The following is a 26,693-nucleotide window of genomic DNA, read 5'->3' on the forward strand; positions in this document are numbered from 1 at the left end:
TGACGCGTCACCCGGTAGACGGCAGCCTTGGTGACAAAAACGTCAATTCACGGAAACGGAGGCGAAGTTATCGAAGTGGATAACGGCGCAGCGTCGCAGCAGAAACTCATCTCTCTTCATCAACGATTAGGCGCCTCTCGATGCGCACCTGCCAAGCTGGCCGGATGATTCGAAGCGTTTTGGAAGATCGTGGACAACCTTGCCGGGCGTGTCGTTGGATTTTCGTGCTTCGTGTGTGAGTCTTCGCATGGAGTTGTGGAATTTCGGGTTAGACACAGTATTGATAACGCGTTTGAGACTGCGATCATTGATCCAAAAGGTTCCCTTCTGACGGGCAGCTGCCAATAGCGCTCTCTCAAAGTACCACTCGTGACATGAGCGCAGGCACGTGTGCAGAGCCTTCGCAAATTTGGCTTCGGCCGCCCCAGATGGCGTCCACTCAGCCGCACCTCCGTAGCCGTCTGTTGAGAATATGCAGAGGTCGAGCGACCCATATTCGACGAATGTCCTGCAAACGTAGCTAAAGTGGCATTCGGATTGAATAGCGTTAAACAGCTGAGAGTTGCGCCAGTGTATCTGAGACGGCCGTAATGTCTCGATCTTGAATTCTAATCTTCTAATCAGTCGCATGTTGGGGTGGAGGTACCTAAGCGATGGAGTTGAGCCGTCGATGCCTGCTGACCGAAGGATATTGAGATCAAGTGGGAGGTGTAGCGAATCCGAGGCTTTGTGGACATCTTGCCATCTCTGCGCATGACGCACATTGAGTAAGACTACCACTTGAAAGGTGTTGAGCCCATAGAGCGCTCTAATGGCTTCTCTGCACACAGTCTTGCACGTCATCAGTAAAGCCGGAGCCAACCCCAAACGTTGGAATGATAGCAAGCTGTCTCTAGCGTTGGTGAGATTCAAGACTGAAATCGCGTCGTCGGAAACGAGTGCGAGCTCGTAAATGTGATCTCTCAGCTCGCGTGGAATATCGAGAAATGTGAGGCGGCATCTTTCTAGTCGGGCCTCGCGATGCTGTGCCAAAAAACCCTCCATGATACACGCCACACACCATTCGTTGTCAGGATGAGCAGAGCGTGTGCGCCAGGCTCAATTCATCGTTCTTTGGGCGACAAGGGCTCACTGCTTTGCAGTACTGATATTTAACCCTTACCGATGCCCTGCGTAGAGAGCTGCCTTCCTGGAAACTGGAATTTGCGGCGATATGCAGTCGGCAACTCCAGGAATCTGCAGCGAAGTTGGCTACATGGAGCTGGCACCGTCATGGCGGTTGTAGAAACTTTCACCGCAAACTTATTGCGATGTCTGCGCACACGTTGACAGACCGGACAATTGAATATGCGATGCACTCGCGCAAGCGTTGTCTCGAGGAGCGAGCAGACAGACTGTCGACCAAGCGGTATCGAGCGGCTCCGAGAAACTTCATGGACCTCCCCCGCGAACTTCGTGACCTCATCTACGAATTCAGTCTCGTATCTACTGATACTATCGACGTGTGCCGGCTCTCAACACAACCTTCCGATGTTAAGAAGCTAGGGATCTCCACAGCTCTCTTACGCGTCACGCGACAGATTCATCATGAAGCAATCAAGGTCATGTACGGTTTGAACACTTTCGAAGCAAGGATACTCCTCGACCCAAGATTACCTCACTCCTTTCACCACGATCGAATGTTCTGCGGTTACGGGAAAGATCGGACTTTCGGAAATCCAATGATCAAGGCAGTCAAACGGCTGATCATCAGACTCGAATTCAACGCCATGTCTTCATGGCCTAGACAAGATCCCGCTTTCCCTGAAAAAATGCTAGAAGCCTTCGTGCTCCGCGGAAATCTCGACATCATCGTACTACAACCTGGATGCTATTCCTCGTACCTGGAGAGTTTACAACATTTCAACGCCACATTAGCTACCGCAAACGCAGCTCTTGCCATATCGAGAGGGTCGCTATTCTCAACTTACCTTTTATCCTGTATTGATGTCGACAAGAAAAGTACGCTTGTTGTACAAAGACCCAAAACACAGGTACCTTTCGAGTTCCTCGATTTTCCATGGACGAGTTTGAATTCTCAACCGGCCACAGATACCATCGAGGTATCCCGTCACATCCCCTCTCGGTTCAGATCGACTGGGCAGATGAGGTCAGCGAGCTTAATGTGTTGAATTATTTTCATTGCTCATACTATCTGAATATCTATGCAAGTCGTGTAAAGCTCGTCTTTCAATACAGCCTCCTGCCCTCCCACATTTCCTATAGATGGCCAGTCCCAAACCCAGTAAAGTGTGTACATAGTCTTAGTTGGAGCGTCGTCAGGGATTCTGACGATTACCTTGCACGCCAAGCTCGCACCATCGATCTCGTCGTGAGGAGGCTGTCCGGAGGCCTCGCGTATGGCAGAAAGCCCGCTCTCGTTTTTCTCGTAGCATGAACCATCGTCAAAGCTTTGGCGCCAGAGGAGGCGACCCCTCTGATCACCGCCTGTGTTGTTAGCATTCCAAACATGATGAATTTCTACAATGGTATCAGACTCTCGAGGATTCCCGGTGCCGTACACTGAAACCGTCCCGAAAGTGGGTTTTTCAAGAACCAGTTTCGAGATATGACCGTTTTCGCGATATCGCAATGCTATCTCATCGCCAGGCCGCGCTCGAAGATATGGGTAATTACTACTTTGGCTACCTAAGGATTGTGTAGATTTGCAAATGAGGTCCTGATCAGTAAGTAACACACGCTGATCAAGTGGGAGCAAGTAAGTCATTTGATCATCGTAAAGGCTTGAGGAGGGATCGACTTGACGCGGTAAGCACTCTAATTGAATGATATTTCGCAATTTCTGGACGATACCATAAGCTCGAGGGTAACCAGGTGCACCAAAGAATGTGCCGTTGCTGATTTTCCTAACTTCAACAACATATGAGTGACAATGGATGAGGGTAAACAGTGATATTATAGCGATGCAGACATGGATGGAAAGCATGATTATCTCAAAGCCAATGGGGCATGACCACAGCTGCGAATTTGGTGACGATACAGAGTGCATATATATTATTCAGTGCCATCATGACAAATTCCAAGAATGATCCAGATGAGTCACGATCCAGGAATTGCCGTTTGAGCGACGCTGACTTAAGAGCTAATCCAGGACCGAGGATCTGTGCTTGCGTTTGAACCGTAGGTCCTAGGGTAGCTTTTGTCAAAGCCTGGTGATGGACAACAAAGCCTGGCTTTGAACAGCTCAGGAGGAGTCCATGCCCACCGTTCCACTTCATAAGTTATTCTCTGGAGTCCAGTCAAAGAGTTATGAATATAAGTATTATGCTCTTGCAACTCGAGTCTTTCCCAGACAAGCAAGCAAGTACAGACCGTCAAACATGGCGACTGAAAACATCCCTTTCCCACGCACCCCTTACCCCTTCGATCAGCCACACGCGGACAATTTCGCCGGCTTGAAATTTGTCTCTGATTGGCTTGAGCTTCCTGAGGAGAGCGAGGAATACTATCCTGAGAGCAACGCGCTAAGCCCTGAGGATTGGATAGCTTGCAATGGGCAAGAAGACCCGACGTGGGTGGTTGGAGAGCCCGATTGGCTCGAGGACGGCGTCGGAAATGCCGATATCATTCCTGCCGCGTGCTTAGAGGCAGGATCGACTTCACCATTACCTGACACAGCGTCATCGCCTTCGGATCTATCATCTCCCCAGGATGCATCTAAGGACGCGGCATACGCTCAAGATCCAGCGTCGGAAGCGATTCATGCATCATCAATAACAACGGACGTAATAGCATTGCCTTGCGCTGTGCCGTCCCGCGGTATGATCAGACGCCGAGGCAGCGGTGACGAGGAGGATAGTCAAGCACCTGAACGGAAGCGTCCGCGTCTGGAGAGATGTAAGTGTGTCGCCTGAACAACAACGATAGGTGATTGACATGCTACGATAGTGAACATCGATCGAACCCAGGAATTTACTGCTCCTCCGCGTGTGCTTACTCCCCCACAAGTACACTATGATCCAACGCCGATTTCCCCCGTCCGCCAATTCTGCAAAATCCTGGCGGAGAGACCCTCAAAAGATGGGGTCATGTTCAAGGTTGTATGGCGCGAATCTTGGGTACATGAGTCGAAGATGCCTGATGTCGAGCCAATCAGACAAGCGCAATACATGCAATTCGGAGAGGCATGGGACGTTCTTCCTGGCTCGTCAGCTTCGACATCGCAGAAGCGTTAGCAAGCTTTCTGATTTGGTGGTCAGCTGCGGCGAATTTGGGAAAGAAATTTGAAAACGCCCATGTCCTCAAGTTCCGGAATCCTGGATCTAGGAACGCCCAACTGTGATTTCATGCGGGTGCTCCTCCATTGCGACAGATGCCGTATATATTCTGCTTATGAAATTTCGAGTTTCCAAAGTTCTGTTTGATTCACCATTCGTAATTTTCTGCGCATCTCTGCCCTGAAGATTTGTTCAGGTTAGATGTCATCCCTTCTCCGACTCCCACGGGAGTTGCGGGATCGTGTCTACGAGGAATGTCTCCTCGCCTCAAAACCGATCGACCTGCGAAATCTTGCCCCGCCGAGAGTAATGCATCTGCACCAACGCTTATGCCTCACTCCGAACCTCCTAGCCTCGTGTCGGCAGGTATACGAGGAAGCAATTCTGAAGCTATATGACGAAAATCTTTTCTTCGTCGACCTCACTTCGACTTGGCGATTTTTTCGGCCCCAAAAATGGTGCAAATGCTTCGGATTACAAGAGGGGCAGCTTGACATCTGTATAGCCTGCCGGCGTACCAGTCCTATTGATAGGACCACGGATAACGAATCTCTCATTGATGCATGGAACCCCAACCTCCACAGGATACGGCGGCTGCAAATCTCACTCCAGCACTACACTTATTCGCAATGGAAGTACCGTCAACCCTCTGCCTTTCCGCACACATCAAGACATTGCTCGCTCATGACCTTTTCCGCCCTCCCTTCGCAACTTCGTCTCAGCTTATTGATCATCAGGACTTTGGAACCCAGCCTTCTGTCTCTCGAAGATTCAGGTCATCACTCTCATTGGAACGCCGTGTCGTTCGGATATAACGTCGGAGATGTCGAACGATGGAAGCTAGAAGGAACAGAAGATCTTTCGAGACTCGTGGAAAGCGTTCTACAATTCGCCAGGCAACAGGCGGATATATTCGTCATTTCAGGACCAGGACAGATACCTTACCTATGGACTACGACCATGACGACCCCTACCTATATCCGCGACTACCTGAAGACAGGGCGATATCTCAGGGCCGAAGCCTTGGATGCCGTAAGGGTGCTGTCAGATATGAAGATCTTTACACCACCCCGTGAGATACGTGAAAGGATAGTCGCGATCGCGGGGTCGAGTGGGATTAGGGCTGTGTGCCTGAATGGAGAAGGTGTCGCATTCACTAGTATCTACGATTACCTTCCAAAGAACGAGTGATTCCATATACTTTTCCTCTGACTTTCAATGATGAGTGGACTTTGGGACATTGCGGAACCGGAAAGATGCAGTCTGGCTTGAGATGTTCTCATCGATTTGGAAGGAAGAGGTGACTAGCCTGATGTCGTGTGAAGTCTTTCGCAAAGCAGCCCTGACACGACGCTCGAAGATAGGAGATCCACAGACTTGACCGTCAGCTTTGTATCACACCAAAAATTTTATTGCTAATCACTTACGAGACAAAGCCATGGTCCCTGCTTCAGCAGCCCACTCCTCTTCTATAAGCCAGCCGAGATCGAGAGCACTTGGAGAGCTGTATATCCGCGGGAAATTGGTGTACGGCTGATTGAAATTCGGCATCGCTGAATTCCGGCCACGAAACGGGCGGTATAAGAATACTGTAAAAATTCGTCGCTCACTGTCTTGCTTCATAAGCTCGAAAAGAAAATGGCGGGCCCAAACTTCTTGCTCTTCTCAACAATCAGTATTTTCATATGTCTCTTGCGGGAAGCGTGAAGTGTCGGGGGCTTACCATCTTTCTCGAGGAACCACAGCAGGGATAACCTGCGGACACGCGAGGTCTTGTCATTATGAGCTTGTAAGAGATGCCGGATTGCGAGGAGATGTGCAGCTAACCCTACACCGCTGGCGACAAAAAAGACTTTGTCAAAATGTCCTAGATCTTTGGATCCACCATACGGCCCATCTACACGCATACTAGTGTCGTTCTTGCAGAGCTTGATCATGTTGCTGAAGCCAGCGCGGTGTGCCACTATAAGCGTAAGCGTTTGGCTTGAGCCGTCTCGACTTTCCCAGGCAACCATATATGGATGCGCCTGGAGCCTTCCAACCACACTATGTGGGATCGAGGGAATGGTAATGTAGATATATTGACCGTATGTTATCTTTCGAAGCCTTTGGCACCTGATCGTAATGATGGTGACATCGGAGTCCTCATTTGCTTGAAGCGGTACAATGGAGATTTTGTCAACTCCTCGCAATCGATCGTAAATCATGCGCCCGAGCCAAATAAGGCCTTCGAAGGACCAGATCCCTGTGACTATAGATAGACATATTGTGTGGAAGTCCAATTTTCTGGTCCTCTGGAGCCATAGGCAAATGATGATACCAAGGCTTATAGCCAGATGGAGTTTCAGGAAATGTTCGTACATCGAGCGACGGATGTACAAGATCGATGTGATACCCATTGTTGCCATCGCAATTGTAAGCTAGGCACTGTTAGCAATAATCCACTGAAGCAAGTTCCAGGGCACCTTACTCCGAAATTGTATGATTGAACTGTCCATTGCTCGGAAGCGAGGGACAAGAAGGTATAGCTAAGACCTTCGATCAAGCAGACCCAACCCAGAGAGCGATGCATCAAGCTGTGTTGTTTAGGGGTCAGGCCAAAAATCGTCTCTGCAAGGATTGGGGTTCTAGCTCCAATATATAAGGGGATAAGGTTGACATGAAACATAGCCTTAAGCCTTTCGATTAAATCGCCTAAGTTCCCCACATGAAGACATGTCGCAACAACATTGCCTACAAGCAACAGCGTGATACCAACCCCAGAGCCCACCGTATAGTCTGAAGATCCCTTCTGTCTGGTCACTATCAGTGTTTGAAGTACATGCTTGCGTACGAGTTGCACACTGCGTCTCCGAAACATGTCACCCACTCTAGCGACCTGCCAACCGAACAACAGGGCAAGCAGACTACCGAGTGCCGCAGTATATAGCTCTTGTATGTTCATTGGGAAATCGAATTCGATATAAGCGAAGAGCTACTCAGCCCTCATGCTTCGTATGAATATATAAGGGCTGAAGTAGGGGCGGCCGCAAAAGCCACGATCGCAAAGTGGAACGCCTGGAAACGGGGATGCAAAAGACGAACCACGAACTCGGATACAGATTCCGAATATCGAGAGCAGGCATTAAGCGACCGGCGAAGACGGAGCGGGGAATTTTGAGATCAATCTGGCTCAACTGAAGGGTGTCTGAGAAACAGCCGAACAGGATCGGGGCGGCGAATCATTGCCCCACCTCCTTCAAAGAGGTTAAATCCCCGATTAGACACTGACTCAGTCCAGGAACGAGAAGTATCAACATGAGCACGTCTGCCCCAGCAATCCAGGATTCGGGAACTTATTAAGTATAGCACAATGTGCGGTGCACCAGTCGTCGATAGCACCAACATCGAACCCTTGCAACCCCACTTCGCTCGCGCATATGCAAGATGGTGGCACTTCACCGCGCTTATGCTATGCTTCCGATTCGCCGATAAGCACGCAACAGGAACCTGAGCGCTTAGCCTCGACGTCTTGGGATGAGTGCGGCACGACCAATGGCTAGTATACAAAAGCCAGGAGCCTGATTGCAGAATTGCACTCCCAAACTCTTGCACCTACGTCATTTTAGCATCTGAAGATGAACCACAGGCTCTCGACAACTCGATCCGCTCGCTACCGTGGCAAAACTCTACTGTCAATCGACAAGAATTATGCGCGTCGAGTTGACACCCTCTACAGAAAGGCGTTCGAGGCACCAGGCGCCATCTCTGATGAAGCTACCCGGAAAAGATGCCGCTTAGCTGTCATGCAAGAACTGGATGGAGTGTGCACTGTCTTTCTGACGCATAACGATTCGTCATGGCCGCCAACTCGTGAGCAACTGAAGGTGACTGCCGAGTGAACATTTGCCAACTTGCGGCAGGCTGACTATACCCCAGGATTTCCAAGTCTTGTACCCACAGGATTATATCTCCGTGAATCAAGCGAATGGCACGGTTGCCAGTCGAGAGGCAGAAAGTGACATTTCAGGGGACGATGTCGCTACGTCAGCCAGACACCCGTCCAATCTAGATCAAAACCAACAGGCACACAATCGGGCTCCCGTGTTCGAGAAAATCCGTGACGCAAGTCCGCTTGATCGAAGTCTCGCCCCAAGCAGAGAGGTGCAAATGGGAAACCTATTGGAGAGTATGTTGACCCCTTCGCGAGAGCGAGCCGGTTCTACAGTTGGACTACATGACAGCAATTCCGTTGCGCCTTCTGCTATTTGCGATTCGACGAGCAAAGACATGCTATCAACGGAGCTAGAGGCACCACGACGCCGCCCAGTCGAGAGCAGACGGAACAATACTTTCGACGGCCACAGCTTGTCAGAAACAGCCATAACTTCAGTGGAAAGGGAGGCACCTGGGCGCGATTGTATCGATGGCGTGTCCATTGATCCCTCCGTATTGTGTACGCCACCGAACAAGATTCTCCCGATCGCCACCACCGCGAGCAGTGGCTCAGAGCGAAGTTACAGGACCCGCCTCTCCACTCGTCGAGACTGCTCCGTATCACCATCCCCGCGTAGACGCCGTGCCGCGGTATGGAGGACATATAAGGCCAAAGCCGGCGATCTGTGACTAGTATAAAGGGTGCGGAATATGGCTATTGGAGTTTTTTTCATCACATGTAGAAATCGATCATTCTCGCAAGCTCGCTACTGTGTAATATCATACTATGTCTCGTCAATGCTACCCAGGGCGAATGGTGCTTTCTTCGCGATCCTCGACTCTCCGTCTTCGGGCAACGCCGCCGGTGACTTTCGTTTCAATGAGAGCTTGGGTCGGTCACTCCATGTGGGAAAATTCGCTTTCTTGGGCTGGGCGGCCCGAGACTCGAAGAATACTCTGTCTGCTACCAGCCACCTTCCCATGATACCTCCCTGTATCCAAACATCCACCAAATACTTCTCATCCTTTTTCATGCTCGAAGGAATCTTTCGCCGGTCGAACCCAATGTAATCCCATTTATCGCAATTTTCTCGCGAACAAAGGTCTAGGCTTCTTACACATTGGAGGGCATCTTCCCTGCGACAGGTGAAGTAGATCTTGGTGAATGATGAATCACCAACTCTCTCCCAAGTGACAAGTGTCAGGCCAGTCCCTTCCGACTTCTGAGATTGCATTTGACCCTCGAGGATCTTCATCTTGTCCTCTATGTCCTTGCCCCGGTCATTTGCTCGATTGAGCTCCTCTAGAATTCGCCTTGTAACCTCGTTAGCCATGGTGTTCTCTATTTTCTGATTTATCGCCACAACTTCGGCGTCGTATCGAATGTCTTGTTCTTGCTCCACCGCCTGGGCTTGTTCCTCGATGCATTTCCTGGCTTGCAGTAGCTCCTTTTCGAGACGCGAAATATTTTCATGTGCAACTGAAGCCTGCGAACTGTGCTCTGTGATTTGTTTGCTTGCTTCTTCTAGAGAATTTTTAAGCTGGGAAATCACTTCCTCATCTTCTTGCGCTTGCGCAGTTTTTTGTCGGATCGCTTCATCCAGTCTCTGTTCATTTCGCACCATCCTATCGCTTGATTCGATGACCATGCGATGTTCGCGTTGAAGATCCGACAACTGCCTAGCTAATTCTGAGTCGTGAGACTGAAGCTCGGCCTGCCTAACGTTGCTCGATGCTAGATTTGTTGCTTTCTCAGCTAACTCCTGCCTTAAGAAATGAATCTGTTTGTCTTTCGTTGCCATATCACCTTCCATATGATTTACGGTGAATAGATGCGCAGCAGATTTGCTCGACTGCTCATCTTCGAGGGCTCGAATCTTCCTTTCCAGATCAAGCACCACCGTCGAATGCTGATCTTGTAACGTTGTTCGAGCTTCCTCTTGCCTTTCAGATAGCTTCTTCAACTCGTTCTCCAAAGCCTTGATTCTAGCATCACCATCTGCCTTGTTCTTGTCGACCCTAATGGAAGACGCTTCTAGTCGAGTGAGTTCAAGTCTGAGTGCAGTCTGTTCTTTAGTCGATTGATCGAGTTGGGTTTTCAAGTCCATTACGACTCCGTCATTCTCACGGCAGGTTTGTGCCATATCCTTTTTGGTCTCTTGTAGCTGCCTGAGCAGATCGCGCTTCTGTTCGAGCGCTTTTCGCAGATTCTCTTCCATTTCATGAAGCTCTAGGCGTAGCTTACCCTTATCTTGTGCTTCCGATCGAATTGTTTCTCTGAGCGAGTCGGTTAAGTGCTCGTGTTCAGACTGCGCTTCTCGTATTCCTTGAGTCTGCTCTTCTGGTCGAAAATTGAGATCTTCCACCATGTGATCATGCTCGCTCCGTCCATCGCTCCCTGTATGTTCAACCGCAGGACTTGGTTCGATGTTCTCCTTATTTATGATGGCATCGTTGTCAAAGATCTCGCGTGTGGTCTGATAAGGTTAGCATTGATGTTTGGACTTTCACATGATGGCAACATACGCTCTTAATCCCCATGAAAACTCGAAACATATTCCATTTCCGGTATAATGTAGTTATGTTCTCTCCGGTAGAGGGAATCCGGTACATTTGGGGCAAGTAAAGGCACGATTTGTCTGCGCGATGGTCATCTTCAAACGGGCGTCCGCAACGTCGAGGAATCGAGAGCTGACCGGAACTCGTAAAGGTTGGCTGTCCGACGGGCTCTCTTCGCCGATTTAATGCCCTGAGTATCGCTGAAATTTTATCGGTAGCATTTGAATCTTCGACTGAGCCAGGATCAGTGAATCGCTCAAACAGCTGGGTGACGATGAGCTTAGTAGAATCCTGAGAACAAAGTTCGTCAATGAGCGGAGTCTTGAACCCTGTTAATGAAGCAAGCTTTGCGAAATCCTGCCATACACAAGGACTGGGTTCGACAGCGGCTGGTTTATCCTTGTCGAGTACCTTTCTTGTGGTGAAGTTGGTCATGAGCGGGAAGTTGCGAAATGCGAATAGCCAAAGTTGTTGACGACCAAAAGCAGAAGCGGTTTCAGAGGCCGAAACATTATGTACACGCATATCGTTGTTCGCATGCTCAACGATTAGCTTTTCTTGCCGGAAGTATGAGCCCATCAAACCACGGGTCACCGATTGCTTTGTTCGAGGCGGCAATAAGGCTTTGAGTACTTTTGCGCATGGTTCCAAATATTTCAGATCTTCAAAAAAGGTAAATAGGCTCGGTATCATGGATTGCACAGACTTGAGGTTTGCAAGAATTGTAGCTCGTTCGCTGGCATCTACGACGCTTGCGAATATTTTGTTGGAAGACATCATGTCCGAGATGGATTGAGCGTCGACGGTGGAATGGTTTGGTGCAAGGCTTTGGAGCTCTTCGACGCTAATGGCATCGGCGACGTCGCGCACATTTATGTTTGCAGTAATGCCTCTCCAAGTCACAGTGACATGGTCCAAATAGGCCAGTAATTCCTGGACTTGTAGATCAGCCACTTGCGGATCAGCCACTTGCGGATCAGTCTATTACGAGACACAAAGGCGAAGCTTCAAAGTCGTACCTCGTCGCATTTCAGACAGAGCAGTCTGTGTAGTGACCCGAGCTTCACAGGCGCCCACAGCCCGGGCCAAGGAAGCATGCTGTCAAAAGCGGTGGCGTAGCGGACGTCTTTCAGAAGCTGTCTGAGATCTTTGCGTTTGGTCTCCGTGAGTCTCGCCCACCATTTGAGCTCGTTCGCTTCATCGCCGATGATGTGATATTTCCGGATTTTGTAAAATATCTCGCCGTCGCTAGGAGCTTCTTCGTTGGAATATTCCTCGGTGAGACGCAGTCGAGGTGGATGTGAAAGGTCTGGGCTTTGGTCAGTGTGTGAAGATGCTATCTGGCATCTGACATACGTTCAGAATAGACCCTGGCGACCCACCACTGGTCGTTTGCATCGAGGAAATTTTGGGCCGCTCTAACGCGATGTTGACCTGTAAGACATCGAAGGAAGCCAACAGCCAAGATAGGGCGTGTCTCCCACGTCGACGGCGGAGCGTCTTGAAAAGTTACTGGGTCAGCTGCGTCAATCTGGCTGTCAGTTGCCAGAACATCGATGTAGTTGCGCTCATCCAGTCGTTGGCAGCCTTCGATGTGGAATATTTTGGTGAGCCGACGGACGTTTTGAGCAGAAAGAGGACGGACGTCATCAAATTGGAGATCGCCGAGCCCCACCCGCGCTAAGCCCAAAAACTGCCCATACTTCGCGTGCGCAAAATTCGAGACCTCATCCATGACTACGTTAAAAGTCTAGGGTAGGTGTTCAGTGCGTTCACATAAAGTAAGTCACCTAGTGGCTTGCTTCACGTCGAGGATCACTTACGCATGATCCTGGATTGGGGTCCTCACTTCCCGAAAGACGGATCTGTAATCCTGGATTTCGACCACTCTACGAGGCACGATTGGATGCCACATATATTTGAGGACACCACCGTTCTGTCCAACAAAATTTCGCCAAAACATGGCGCCACGCAATCTTTGGCTGACTCTATCTACGACACGTACCGCTGCGACTATCTCACGGTACAATCATGCGTTTGAAGAACTTGACCTTCCGCCCTCATCATGTCCTTCGCTCACCGTGATGATCGGGAAGAAGACAAAGTCCGACATGCTACACGGGCTCGCCGAAAGGGCAACAAAAGATGCACTACCGCGATTGCACGGCCAAGCCTATCTTTGCACAGATACGTCCGCAAGGACCAATATGCCTACTATCTACGTAGATTACGAATTCCAGTCCTGGGATCATTCACAGTCTAGCGAAGTTTCTGGCATTGGCATCCCACAGAAACATACAATTGATCTCTTTGCGCAGAGCGAGGAAGTCTGGTCGAGGCGAAGAGTCGGTAACATGATCTGTAGTCGTGGTATTGCTCCTCTATGCGACACCCTCTGTTACTTCTCGATGGATCTGGGAGGAATTCGAGCTGTAGCAATATCGCTTGCCGAGCATCTGTTGCAAGAACCCTCCTCTGAGATACCTTTTTCGGCTTTGCCCAGGGTTCTCGTGGTTGTGGAGACTGTGGCTCGGAACTTTGACCCACATGCAACTGAGGCCCGCATTCTCGCTTTGACGGAGGAGTTCTGGAAGAGAAGCGCACCTGCTTCTCGCGATGGCTTCACTACGAGGCTGAGAGCGCATTACTACGACATCCGCGTTATCGGCTTGGGAAAGCGAGCTAAGCCTCAACAGAGATACGTGCAACTTCGGAAGCGCCTCCTATGCATCAAGCGCGAAGTTCACAATTCTAGATCGACGTGTGGATTGAGATACAAAAGGGATCATATGTTCGCGTTTGCTAGCAAGATGTTAGAGATCTCAGGTTCGGCGCAGGCTCCACCATTCTCATTCATCACGATGTCAAGGCCGAGTGGATTTTGCTCGAAAGGGCTTACCGCCCACTTGGAAGATCTGATCTCCCTCATCCCCTCCGAGATATGGCTGTGCCATTTAGTTGTACCTTTACTTTCCTCCTGTCTGGTGCTCGCAACGTATCCGCCAGGATCTCACGGTAAGCATATGTTTCAGTCTCATGGTATATCGCTAATTTGTTAGCATTCCCAATAATGATGGCATTTGACCAGCTATATCGGGAGAAATGCATGATGGCTGTCAACAACTCCATAGTTCAAAAGGATGGACGCGACAGCTTCTTTTTAAACCTGTGTGAAAGACTTCAGATTGACTACGAGCAGCTAAAGGCCTGTTCTGAGGCCGAGCTGGCGACAAAACATCTCCAGCGTCTCAGTGACGTTCACCAGTACCTAAAGTCGACCAAGAGCCATAAAACTTGCCTTTGCTGTCTGCTACGAGCTCCAGAAAAGGTGTTGTCGTGCGGGCACGCAATCTGTGATTTGTGTGTTCGCGCCTTCGGAAAGACGAACTCGGAATGGAAGAATGATTTCGCCTTTCCGAACTGCGTCTTATGCGGGGAGCGTAACGAAAGACCCATGATATCACTGATACCAGCTACAGCTGGTGTGAGATTGTTGAGTCTCGACGGGGGTGGTATAAGGGGAGTCATTCCTCTGGTCTATCTCCAGTTTCTCCAAGAAGGCCTGGCTGAGCTGGAGGTCCCGCTCCGTGATATGTTCGACTTCGTCTGTGGAACCTCAGCTGGTATGTCCTCGATCCCTAATACTAACGTTTTCAGTCAGTCAGAGCTCTGACATACGCTAGGCGGACTGATTGCGATTGGCATGTTCGTTATGTGTTGGGACGCGCGCGAGAGCCTTGAACGGTTTGAAACGCTTGCTCAAAAGACGTTCGAAGGTTCCTACGGCACTTTTGGGCGTATGCAGCAACTTGTCATCTCCTACCTTCGCGACTGTAGGTATAGTTCTCTCGCGATCGAAGAGTCGTTCAAATCGGCATTCGCAGACGATAAAGAGGTCAGTCTGTTCAATCCATTGACAAATGACACGAAAGTCGCCATCACAACTACTACCGCTAAAGAAAGCGCTGCTTGCATATTCTCCAACTACAACGGTGGATTCCGGCCGAAGGGATTAGGTGCGTAGATTCCTGGAGACGGTAGGCACCTGCTGACAGGACTAGGGTATAGTCTGATTCGAGCAAAGAAGTCAGAGAATGACATTCTTGTCAGCGAAGCGTAAGTAGTCGTAGCCTCGTTTATTCTTTGCGATATGCTAAAGAAAACTAGAGCTTCGTGCACTTCCGCGGCGCCGTGGTACGTATCACCTACTTAATGCATTTCCCTTGATATTATCCACTCACATCACATAGGTTCTTCAAGCCCCGGCTTCTCCAAAATCTTGGAACGTTTCAAGACGGCGGCCTCCACTATAACAACCCTTTGAACATTGCGATGTGGGAAACCAAGTATATATGGCCTGGCAAGATTGTCGACTTTGCATTATCTATCGGTACTGGCACCAACGACCACGAAACTCACAACTTCAGCGCGGATGCCTTTTCACCTGTGAAAGATCGATTCATTTCCCGGCTTTACAAGACTTTCATGAAGAGCCTTGACGGGGAGAGAGTGTGGAGGCAAATCTTCAACTCTCTGGCTGAACGCGAGAAAGGCCGATACCATCGCCTGAACCTACCTATCCAGGGTAAAGAACCTACGCTAGACGATGTTATGTCGATAAAGACTTTGAAAGAACAGGCAAATTGCTGGATTCGGTCTAATCAAAGGTTCTTGCCCTCGCTGGATTCTATCTATGCTTCGATGTTCTATTTCGAACTGGCTGAGTATCCAATTTACGCGGACAATACATATAAGTGCGTTGGCAACATATATTGCCGGGTCAATATGCCTTCCCAAGGCCGTCGGCGTCTTTACGAGAAGCTTGATTCTACGTCGTCATATTTTTTGGTGCTAGGAGAGCCTACTCGTTGCGTTGACTACATTCCAGCCTATTCTTCGATGCCACCATTTAAAAGGAGAGTCCAATTCAAAGTGGAAACGCTTGACGAAGACATTGGAATAACAATTCTCGGGCTCACCTCCTCTCCAAAGACGATTAGTGGGTTACCAAAGACGGTGACAGAGCTTATCCAGACGCAACAGCTTCGATCACCATTCGGAAGGGCGGACCGCAGGGAAGAAGAGAAAGCGCTGCCTCCAACTCCTACCTAGTCTTTTAAATAAATTGTACGAATGATGAAAACATCGAAGCGTCGGCCATATTTCCAGCTGCCGGGTTTCCGGTGTGCGCACTGATATCGCAAGACGATGTCATTACCGCATGTTCCCACTCAGAGCCTGATTGCACACGAACTAAGAGGCTGCCAGATGATGCTGGTTTTCGTAGACAGTACATCAGGATACGCTGTCGGTGGTGGTCTGTTTCGCTGAGGTCAAAAAGTTCTCTTGTCGCTCTTGAACATGAGGCGTTTGCTGGGATGCTCATGATCAAAAGGGTACGCGTCGTGCAATGTGACGTCTCGGCTCGGGCACGGATCAACTGCGACCCGGCTTGGCCCGGTCGTGGGTGGCTCGTGCTCCTTCTTTGGCTTGTTCATCATTCACTCCATAATCAAGTTAGTTACCTTTCTCACTAGTGCTTTTCACACTTGCCGTCCCTAAACTCAAATACAGCTGTGATATGGGCGCGATGATGCTGTCTCCATTCAAGTTCTTGGATAATTTGTACAAGGAGGTGAAATTGAACCCTCGACAGGCGCAATCTACATTCGAAAAGGCTCGCGACAACATTTTGTCAAATCACAAGGACGCTATCGACTGCGCCGCTGCTTTATTTGATGCAGCGACTTCGTTCAACCAGAAGCCACCTTCAGACGCTGAATGGCGGTTGCTAGACGATATTCGAGTGACTGCCGACAGAACTTTACCGTCCAATGATGAAACGCGCAAGCGACGCGCACTTTTATCTTTGACAGCTATCTGGTCTTCGGACGTTGTTTGCCATTACGGATGGGAACATTCGTCACGGACCACCGTTGAGCTGCTCAGGCAGTGTGCGCTAGCATTTCCTGACTTCGGATTGCAGATAGCGCCGCTTGCGAACTACATACTGGTCCGTAGACATGAGGAGTCGCTTTTCAACAGCCGTGTGCCGAGTATCGGCGAGCATCGCCAGTCTTCGAAAGGAGCCCTCGCTCACTCGCCACTCACAACATCAGACATTCAGTTTCTAGCATTCGTTGGGAAAAATGGCGACCACACTACCTTCGTAGCTTATGCTGTGACCATGGATCCAAGATCAGCTTTTTCCCCGGATGAGTTGAAGCGCCAGCAACGCTGGTGTGGACACGACTTCGAACTCGAGGTACGCGGGAAAACACTGGCATCCTTACGGCCGATGCAGACGGAAAATTTCCTTTTGGGCCACGATCGCTTCGGAATTTTGGTTCCCCGAAGGTTCGCCCTGACTCCAGCAAAACAAGCAAAGGCGTCTGTTAGATTTAAATCACGAATTTGGGGTGACCCAAACCTCTCAGCGCCAGTGCCTTGCCAATCAAAGGATTCAGGAGCGGAAGTGAACACGTACAATCAGAAGAACAGACAGATCCCGAAGAGAAAAGCAGAGCAGCGGGATGGCGGACGCCGAAGTGAACGCGAGACAAAAGCGGACGTTAGTCCGGGAGGCAAAAGGCATCGTACAAATGATGAAGTCGTGCAGCAGGAAGAGGATCGCAGTAGTACAAATTCTGGCGCCGACAAACATTTTACTGGGTCTGCTGCGCCACCCGATGACGCCGATCTACTTCATTACGAACCTAAACAGCAACGCCAAAGTGGAAGTTTTGGAGATGATGATGGCTCGCACTCGTTTGTTGCAGCTCCACTTGGGAACGAAGGCACTGTGAGCGGAAACGCTCGATCAGGTAGGACCCGAGCGGTTCATCATCAATCCCTTCCTCAGCGTGATGGGGAAACGATTGGAGGAGCCATTCTAGACGCGCTAGACCTTGCGACCGACTTGCTCCCCCGGCGCCAATTTGCTCGTATGATCTCGCTCGATTTCGCTATCCGTCAGCGCCATTCAAATCTCGTCAAAGCCTATACGGACCGCATCTGGATGGACCCTTCCAGTCAGGCAGAGTATCAGGTCAGGAAGTCTTGGTTGCGACCGACCACAAAATGGGCAAAAATCTTCACAAGCCCAGGAAGCGGCTTAGGGCGCGGTGAATCGGCAACCGAGGATGACGCAGACGTCTTCTATGCCACTGGTGAGGAATTTTTCCAACTCTCACGACAAGGGAAAGTCTTCACCAAGCCTGTCGTTATCAAAGAAAATTTCTCCGATTCAAGTGTATTCACTGTGGAAGACTTTGCATCTTTGCTCATCGACAGATATCCTCGCAATATCCTTCAGGTGCGCGCTCTTGGCCAAAGTACAACGGACGGCATTGAGGTCCCGGCTTTCGTCCAAAAGCTATTACCTGAGATTGGTTCCGAGCCAGGCCATCGCCAAATTGGTCTTAACGCATTAGATTTCCAGGGATTGACTGCTTGCTCACGCCCAAAGTTCACTCATCTCCGCCGATATCAACTTCTCAAAACGCTGTCTGAGGTGGATACGAAAGATGGTCCAGGAAAACGAGTTGCCCGTGGTGGGAAACGTATCCCCTACGACATTTCAGACTCGTTGTCTTTCAATATCCTAGGACTTGAAGGGGCATTTTCTGGCCCCCATATGGACGCGCTGGCTGGGACATGGGTCAGAAATCTTGATGGCATCAAGTTTTGGATGGTAGTCCGCAATGATGAGATGACAAGCAAAGACCGAGATGCATTCTATCAAGCCGGATCGGAGTGGCTCCCAGACGGCAGAGAGCGTTTGATCGTGCTGGAGCCAGACGATGTCCTTTTTATGCCTCCAGGAGTGCAAGTCATTCATGCAGTACACACCCCAAAATGCAGTCTTATGGAAGGTGGAATGATCTGGGACGAGTCAAACCTTCTTGCCATCTTGTCAATACTCCAAGATTTGGGTCGTCATCAGTCTTCTACCAACGAGCCAATACCGTTTCAGCTCCCCAGGATCATTGAACAACTAGAAGCATTTGTCAGTGCTGATCCTGAGCGCTTCGGCAAACACATGCCTGATTTCCAGGCGCACTTCGAAAGTGCCATTCATGCTATCAAGCAGCTGGGCTGCAAGTGCTCGAAGCAGAAATGCTCACCCAGCCAATGCAAATGTTTCCAGGAGGACCGACGCTGTACAGGTTTCTGTGACAAGCACGCTGAACTACCGCCGAATTTTGGGGAAACGTGTATGAGGGAAGACACTGTCATCTAAAGGACTTCTGAATCCATGCGTACGTTGTGGGAGCGGATGACAGTCCGTGGGTCAAAGAGACGTCTCGTCTTTGACAAAAGCGTTCAATTCTTGCTCATTCAAGACACATGGATACTCGAAGCTGGCGTTGATACAAGCATCTGAATGGTTAATGGCTGATAGACGAGAGGTCTCCATTCTCGAATGGTCCAATCTCCATATAAGGCTGTGGATGCAGGTTTCTTTGCATGGACAACAATTCGATGTTCGATCCTATCCACTGGCGGCCTGTGAGCTTCGATCAGCAGACACAAGAAAGCCTGACGTCAATAACATAACGTTGGAAGGCTTGTCGGTTGCTATGCTGACCTGAGACTCCTGTGTTGATCATTTGCCAAGTCCACCTTGTTGAAGAGCCGGTAAGTGATCTGCTGTCGTCAAAGTAAATCGATGGCGTATAATTTCGAAGCAAATTGGTGAATAAAGTCCTCATCTCTGAATTTGACGGGAACAGAGAAGCAGCGGGGGTTTCAGGTACATCAAGTTCTTGAGGCCAACTAATTACAATGAAACAGATCAAACGACGAGAACTAGTACAGTAAAACACGCTTTTTTAGCCGAAGCAGCTTGCACACAACTCCAGACGATGCATCTTGTGGCTCTCTCATTGAATCGCCACTTCTCATGAACTCGCTCTTGGGAGGCCATGGCCACTCCTGCCAGCCAAAACCACGCCCCTTGCGGTTCCACGGGTCATTTTTCCAATATCTTTGCATACTTCACAATTTTCTCTGAGGCACAGGTGAAAGGGTGCCTCGTCGTCCAGGAAGACCACGCCAATGTCGTCGCGCCAATACAGCCTGGAGTGTGCGCGAGGAATCTTTGCAAGCCGACTTCGGAGGAGCTCGTTGTCAAGTAGCGCCGCCACGGGTTCTTTGTCCAAGTCTTGTATTTTGAACCACCAGGGGCTCCATTGCACCTCAATGTCTTGAACTCCCGATTGCAGTTGCAAAAGCGGCGGAATATCGCCCCTCGTTTCTTTGTCCGAGCCTTCTATGATAAATCTCTTTCGGGACACATAGGTGTTCTCAGGCAGCTGCTGCGTCAACTGATCGTATTCCCCGACGTTCATCCTCGTCTTGTCGAATATTGCGAAGAGCTTCAGTTCGTTGTTGAACCACTCAATACCGTGCAGCGAATAGGGTCCACGTCGGGAGGCTTTGCCGCTATCATTGCAAACAGCGGCTTCAGAGGGCATAGTCCTCACTTGCGTCAAAATATCAAGGCAGGTCTTGGGCACCATTTTCGCAGCGGAATTATCTAAGGAATTCCAAGTCAGTGCAATTCCAAAGGTCCCAACACCACAATGGTTTCTAACCTGACGCTGTAGCTTTTGGTGGAATATTGTTGGAAGGTAGAAGAAAGCTGATTTGTTCAAAGTGGTGGTGAAGATTTATATATTGACACGCGACACAATCGAAGCTCAGATGAATACAGAGATCACAGATTCGGCAAAATCGCGTTTCAGCCTTTGTTGCCCTGAGAGATGCCATATACGTAATCAGAGGATACCCGCATTCAGGTGAATTGAGGGTAGCACGATTTCTCGCTGAGGAATGATGCAGGATGGCGGCAATTCCGACAAAGTCGCATGAGGGATGCGCTGGACTATCAGCAGCTTTCTTGACATTCTGAAGGGTCTAGGATGATACTGATGTTTTCTGATCACAAGCTCTCAGGTAGAATTAAGACACTTCCAAATTTGGCACCGCAATCAGGTGTTCGTCACTTGGGCACGAGACGCTGGAATATGAACAGGTTGTCATTGTCCTGATATATAAAAGCTGGCTAAATATGACTTCATGGCGAGCGACAAAGAGAGACGAATGTGACCAGATTGAAGGTCCATGTGCGTATGCACTGAGTCAAGCCCGTGAAACAATCGCTCTCCTCTTCCTCATCCCAGTCAAACACGCAAGTCCCAGATGTTGTGAGTCTTTCAGAGCATCGATATGGGGTGCCGGTGTCGATGACACGTTGGCGATCGATCGGTCCAACACATGTACAAGAAGGATCACACTTAGTTCCAGTGGGGTCAGGAATTGCTTCAGTCGGGTTGAAGGGTACGCTGAGGTTCGAGCAGGGTTGCAGCCCCTCAGGATTTTGCAGATAGTGCACCAGATCCCAACTCGCCCTGCATAATGAAAATCGAGGCATCCGCCTTCCAACCAGGAACCTTCCAGCGCGCGTCTTCATGAGAGCATCGATACTGTAGTACTCCCATTCATGGAACGAATTCCATCGTATCTTGAGGCCGTCAATCGAAGGAGTCAATTCGTACGGACAGTGTGAGACGCTGGGGCTGTGCCATTCGTGCAACATCCGTCGAATCTCCGCTCCAGATAGACAATTCCGGTCTCGGCCCTGAGCGACCCCCTTGGAGAACAATTGCTGCAGACAGATTTCACCAATATCACATTGACCTAGTAGACCCAATGGTACGAAAGAGCGGCCGATGAGTATCTGTAAATCGCTTGGGCCTTTGTAGTCGTGAGGTCGATAAAGGTCATGAATCTCCAATCGATCAACGTCTTGCGTCGAATAGTGGAATTCTGGTTCGCCGTTGATGGTGAGCTGCCCGATGGCCTTCCATGTTAATTGCACACTTGTCGCTTTGATAGAATCTTCGATGCGAGATACGGCGGTAGCTTGTCGTGGTTCGGCAGAATCGAATGCAACACTAAATGCGGAGTCTTTAATCCTGGCTTGTAACATTGTCATGAAGTGATGAGTTTGTAAAGAGAGTAAGGAAGGAAGGTTAAGGAGCAGCGGGAGACTTGGGAATTGGACGACAGGAATAAGTATCAAGATCATCGTCTTCAATATGCTTACTGATGTGGCGTACCTAGCTGTTTAGTGCCGTCAGGCAAGCGCCTAACACTTGCGGCAGGGGATGGGATACGTCCATCCCAAATCAAACCGAAATTGCGGCCTGTCCGACATTGGTCCGGGTATTTCGAAGTAAAAACTTGAAGAAGAGATAGTAACGTAGGGTGACACAAGAAGACTGGATCAAAGATGCCCGCGTCTGGGCGTTACCTTTTCAGGAAGGACTAATCCGTCCCCTTCCTCAGAACGCAAGATGAAAGCGAGCTCTTGAGGGCTCGGCGCATTTTCACAAGAATCATTAGACTATAGTGCAGATCTCATGATATCACGGTGTATTGATGATGCAAGACGAGGATAGGCCCTGCAATGGTCGAAAGGTGACACATGGCGACGTGCCTAACGACGAAGACTCCAGCTACGAAGTGTCCATAGATGTCTCGACAATATGACTGGAATCAAATTTCTTCAACTACGAACAACGGTGGATGTCTCCATGCCTGCGATCGGGGAAAGGATTTGCTTTGCCCAACGATACACGCGCACAAGAACATACGTACATTTGATAAAGTCTTCCCTACATGTTTCTTGGTAAGCTTTGGTGGGCACCAAACGGCACCTTCGCTCACATTGTCGACGTTGGAACAGGGCCTGGCATTTGGCAATGGATGTAGCAGACTGACCTGGCTCCGATTGAGCCATCTTCTGTCCCGCCCACTCTCACTCACAAGCTCATAGACGCCAACAAGACCTGGGAAGGCTTCTGCAAGCACCTCGACTTCGTCCACCCCCGCCCAGTGGATTTGGTTGTTACGAGGTTTTGGTGTTTCCTTTTTCATCAAGACTTCGGCTTCACCATGCAGGTGGTGGCTTCATTGAGAATCAGGAGCTTGACTTCCACTTCGGCTTTGACAATGACAAGCCATCAGAAGCCAGTGCGTGCGATGAAAGATCCCGTATATGGAACGAAGGCTTCGCCAACTTGGGACTTACAGGTTGATACTTTCCAAAATGATTGAGGTAACAGATGGAAAATGCAGGCTTCATCCTTGTCAGAAGAGTGGGTCGCAGATAAACATTTGAAGATGGCAAGAAATCTGGATCATGAACATTGTATGAGCGTCAGCCATGATCCCCTCGCGGTTAGAATGGTCAGTTGATAGCACGGAGACCTTTCTCATCAAGAGCAGGGATGAACGATAGGATGCAACACATCAAACTTCCCTATGTAAGATAACAGGCTCCCTGACATTCTTATACGAACTTTTCTTAACATCTCTTATATGGGCAAACGCGCGCCTAGCACGGACTCGATAGCCATCCCACTGGTGTTAGGGGTTGATGCTAGAGTGGCATCAGAGTAGTCTCATGCGACAGTCGAGCAGCTGCGCATTTCATTTTGGCTTTGGAGGTACTGGAGGATCATGGACACCAACTCGATCCTCCGCGCACCCTTTGAAATTGCTAACACAATCTCCAGCTTCGTGTGGGAAGAATGACCATTCCGTTATGACCCCCTTGAAATCATTCAAACCGCTTCTTGAGAGAGTGGAGAGTATGCATTGGTCTTGCGGCAGTACGGTTTCAATCCAAGGCCCGTGATGAGGAGAAATCCTTGAGAGACCAAGCACGCTTTGCAATCCCATATTCTGCAAGCTCGAGCTGAGCTCAATTAAGAAAGTCGGACTGGGCATCTGGAGTGGCTCATGCTCGTCTGCCACAAGGTATTCAAGTGCAGATAAGCCGAAGGGTGGTTCCCATGAGAACAGGTAGGGAGTCAGATGGCGCATTCCAAGCTTCTCGGGTCTGCAGCTGTAGGTATTGTTCGAGAGCTTCGAGTGTACCATGACAAATTGGGGATCGATCCGAACGTGACGATGGAGCAGTGCAAGGCCGAAGCGATCGTGGACCTCGTGTCGCAGGAATATAGCCGCTAGCTCTCGGAGATCACTTCGTTGGACAAGATTTCGCTGCTCATCAATAAGAGGGAGCGCGTTGTAATCGGCTGCGTTGTCGCGTCCATGCCTATGGAAAGACATCTTCCTGCGCGTGGATGTTGCAGTCATACTCGAAGCTCGAAGCTTCAGCCAGGGCCACGGCTGCGGAGAACATGGTGTTATCAGCAGGCGTGACGTAAGTTCTGGAAGCTTTCCCGAGCCTCCCCAAAGACTAGAACTACGCCTCCCTTCTCACACGAGCCGAATATCCACGTTTCGTACGTGCAAATGTCAACTCTCGTTGAACCCCATGAAGCCTTACAGCTCGCCGAAAAGCAAACAGCGTACCATACTAAGGCTGTTCGACGCCTCGACTGTTCTGCTACCGACCTCAACGACCTTCTTGAGATAGCGCGAGGTCTTCAACCCAAAGACGTGTTCAAGGAATACCAGGAAATACGTTTCGTTTACGAATACCTGCACATGGGGGAAGGACTGAGCGCAGTCAGGGAACTCATAAAGAGCTGGATTGATGTAAGGCACAAAAGGGATCTAGCACGAATAAGCGTTCTGCTAATCCGATCAGAAAGTCGAAAATATTGCCGACGTAGAGAGTCTCATGTCGCGGAAGAAGGCCTGGAAGGTATTGAATGGGTTCGCTGTTTTCAAGATGAAGGAGCAAAGCGGTGTGGCCTGGTCGAGGCTATGCGACCATGGTCGCACAGACGCCGACCTCGAGAACAAGAATCACCCGCAAACGATCGTATTCATCGCTCTTACTAAGCTGGACTACGACAACGGGTTCTTCATGCCATTGGAGTCAGGCACCTACGTATGCATAGATTCCACGGCGGATATTGTATATCCTCCTTCCGGAGGCGGTATGGGTGTCATGATGTATCTAAACATTTGAATTACCTGTCGCAGCTTCCTTCACAAGCCTGGATTTACATATTCCGCCACGACCCGAGGGCTATCGAGCACGAGTAACTCACCAACTGGATGCTGTCCTGAAGCGTTGTCACGCATTCAGAAATTGTGCTTTGACTCATTGGCGTCATTCGCGGGATTCGCTTGTCTCAGGCTATCCTCGATGGATTTACCAGAGACAAACTGTTCTCGAAGAGGTGAGCATTGCGATAGCCAAGTTCGTGAGTGATGGTCGCGATACTTGACGTTGATGTTAGCTTGGCACACCGACATGCAGGCAAAAGCTTACTGCTTCGTTCTCCCCAAAATCTGATCCACGAAACTTGGAACAAACAACGAGTTCTTTTCCGGCCATTCAGACTCTTGAATGTCGAACTCCTTCGCAGACAAGGCTCCCTTGATGTATTCAAGACTTGAAGCTCTTGCGGACGCTAATTGATAATAGTAAGTAGGCGGCCGGTTCCCTGGGTTGCGTATCGAAGTCAGTATCTCAGCTCATGCTCGGGCATTGCCAACTTGACTCACATAGTAGTATCAAGACTGCAGCTTTATCGTCCCAACCATTCACACTGAGCATATCGATGAGTTTGTTCACGTAAACAGCAGTACGCACTAGCCGACGTGCGTACTGCTTATCGGTGCTCCCATACATGATACACACGATGTCCAGTATGGGCTCTCGTAAGGATTCGTCCGTCTTGAAGACCACCGCACAAGCAGAGAGAACGATAATCTTTTGGAAATTAGCAATCATCGAGGCCAAAGAAGCTTTTTGCGAATTTCGAGCAGAGACTTCGGCGTAATGCTGGATGCTCGCCAGAACTCTTGAGGCATTTGCCAGGCACACAGTCGAAGAAGGTGTGATGAGCTGATTTCCACATCGTGGTTCCTCATGTCCGACATTCAAGAGATGCGCCGCTGCTTCACCATTACGCATCATTGTCAACACACCTTGCTGTTCAAGAAACTTCCGTAATGGTTTTGGTGTACCATCAATCAAATTGTCTGCGATTGTCTGCCATTGCGGTCTTCTCTTTGGTGCCTGAAATGCTGCCTTCGGACCAGAATTTTCTTGAGCAGGAGGTGGTTGCCATAGCCGTACTTCTAAGCCGCCGGTCTCGGTGCGCTTCCTCTTGGAGGCAACTGATGAATTGTTTGGCTTACGTGGGAAGTGAGACGCCTGCCCCGACGTCGTAGTCGTAAGATCAAGTCGTGGTGTTTGTGCATAAGCACAACGACTTTCTCTCATGTTCACAACCAAACTTTCAAGATAGATTCTGTACTCTGTTTCGCTGCCCTTGAATCCATCGATTCGTTCGGGCATCGTTTCGAGCCTGGTCTCGTTCCGGATGTTATCTTGTCTTTCGTGTAACAGGCTAGCGCCTGCTCGGACACGTGTATGCGATACAGTTCAAGTCGAATAGCACAGCAGGTATCGTGAGTTACTTTTTGTCTGAGTTCGCTCAAGGGAAGTATACGACTAGAATGATGATAGATCGGAAGATGCTCGCCACGAAAGGAAAGGGAAGAACCTCAAAGCGCTGAGCTCATGCAGCTGAGCCCTGCTCATGTCTCGCTAGACCAGCCTAGGAAGGACAAATCCTCCCCTCCTTATGAGGCATAGTGTATAGCTTCTCGTATCATCATCACACCTTCAGTTACATGCAACCGGAACCGGCGCTTATGGCAGAACCTGGCTCGGTGGGGCCAAATCGTGAACAATTAAGACTGACTGGGATTGACGATCACTCCTTCGATCTGCGCAGATGATACTTCAAGAACGTAACCAATATTTGCATGTTTCGAAAATATAGCATCACATTACGAGCAAAACTGTGCCGGTCAAGTACTCAGGCGTACAGTGCACTCGCTTAGGTCCATGATTGGAAGGAAATACATTGTGGTTCTCCTCAGTACGCCAAGGATTGCCGAATATTCATGTGCACATCAATCACATCTTGTGCAATT

At 49.6% G+C, this 26,693-nt stretch overlaps 5 protein-coding genes across 5 annotated transcripts; 3 read left to right on the forward strand and 2 right to left on the reverse strand.

Annotated features, from left to right (window-relative positions):
• Positions 1–3,380: 3,380 nt before the first annotated feature.
• WHR41_07780 (uncharacterized protein) lies at positions 3,381–4,414 on the forward strand (the record flags this gene model as incomplete). Its single annotated transcript, XM_069376384.1, has 2 exons — positions 3,381–3,897; positions 3,949–4,414. The coding sequence occupies 2 exons, from the start codon at positions 3,381–3,383 to the stop codon at positions 4,233–4,235; spliced, it is 804 nt and encodes a 267-aa protein (XP_069226728.1). The 3' UTR covers positions 4,236–4,414.
• A 4,563-nt stretch (positions 4,415–8,977) lies between these two features.
• On the reverse strand, positions 8,978–12,486 carry WHR41_07781 (uncharacterized protein; the record flags this gene model as incomplete). Its single annotated transcript, XM_069376385.1, has 4 exons — positions 8,978–10,669; positions 10,719–11,684; positions 11,771–12,060; positions 12,108–12,486. 4 exons carry the CDS (start codon positions 12,484–12,486, stop codon positions 8,978–8,980), a joined length of 3,327 nt encoding a protein of 1,108 aa, XP_069226729.1.
• Positions 12,487–12,712: 226 nt separating this feature from the next.
• On the forward strand, positions 12,713–15,863 carry WHR41_07782 (uncharacterized protein; the record flags this gene model as incomplete). The annotated part of the gene is made up of 6 exons (XM_069376386.1): positions 12,713–13,766; positions 13,811–14,374; positions 14,435–14,767; positions 14,813–14,867; positions 14,919–14,945; positions 15,002–15,863. The coding sequence occupies 6 exons, from the start codon at positions 12,713–12,715 to the stop codon at positions 15,861–15,863; spliced, it is 2,895 nt and encodes a 964-aa protein (XP_069226730.1).
• An 8,185-nt stretch (positions 15,864–24,048) lies between these two features.
• Positions 24,049–24,749, forward strand: WHR41_07783 (uncharacterized protein). Its single transcript, XM_069376387.1, has 2 exons — positions 24,049–24,329; positions 24,382–24,749. The coding sequence occupies exons 1-2, from the start codon at positions 24,084–24,086 to the stop codon at positions 24,706–24,708; spliced, it is 573 nt and encodes a 190-aa protein (XP_069226731.1). The 5' UTR covers positions 24,049–24,083; the 3' UTR covers positions 24,709–24,749.
• Positions 24,651–26,049, reverse strand: WHR41_07784 (uncharacterized protein; the record flags this gene model as incomplete). The annotated part of the gene is made up of 3 exons (XM_069376388.1): positions 24,651–24,965; positions 25,015–25,189; positions 25,251–26,049. 3 exons carry the CDS (start codon positions 26,047–26,049, stop codon positions 24,875–24,877), a joined length of 1,065 nt encoding a protein of 354 aa, XP_069226724.1. The 3' UTR covers positions 24,651–24,874.
• Positions 26,050–26,693: the final 644 nt, after the last annotated feature.

Source organism: Cladosporium halotolerans (genome assembly GCF_011745625.1).
Source record: "Cladosporium halotolerans strain TM138-S3 chromosome Unknown Sca33, whole genome shotgun sequence".
In the NCBI taxonomy this organism is placed as follows: Eukaryota; Fungi; Ascomycota; class Dothideomycetes; order Cladosporiales; family Cladosporiaceae; genus Cladosporium; species Cladosporium halotolerans.

Bases quoted from the DNA above. Each gene is read 5' to 3' on its own strand.
- WHR41_07783 (XM_069376387.1), top strand. From the start codon at position 24,084: ATGTCAACTCTCGTTGAACCCCATGAAGCCTTACAGCTCGCCGAAAAG. The intron at 24,330-24,381 runs GTAAGGCACAAA...TAATCCGATCAG, and splicing joins TCATAAAGAGCTGGATTGAT to AAAGTCGAAAATATTGCCGA.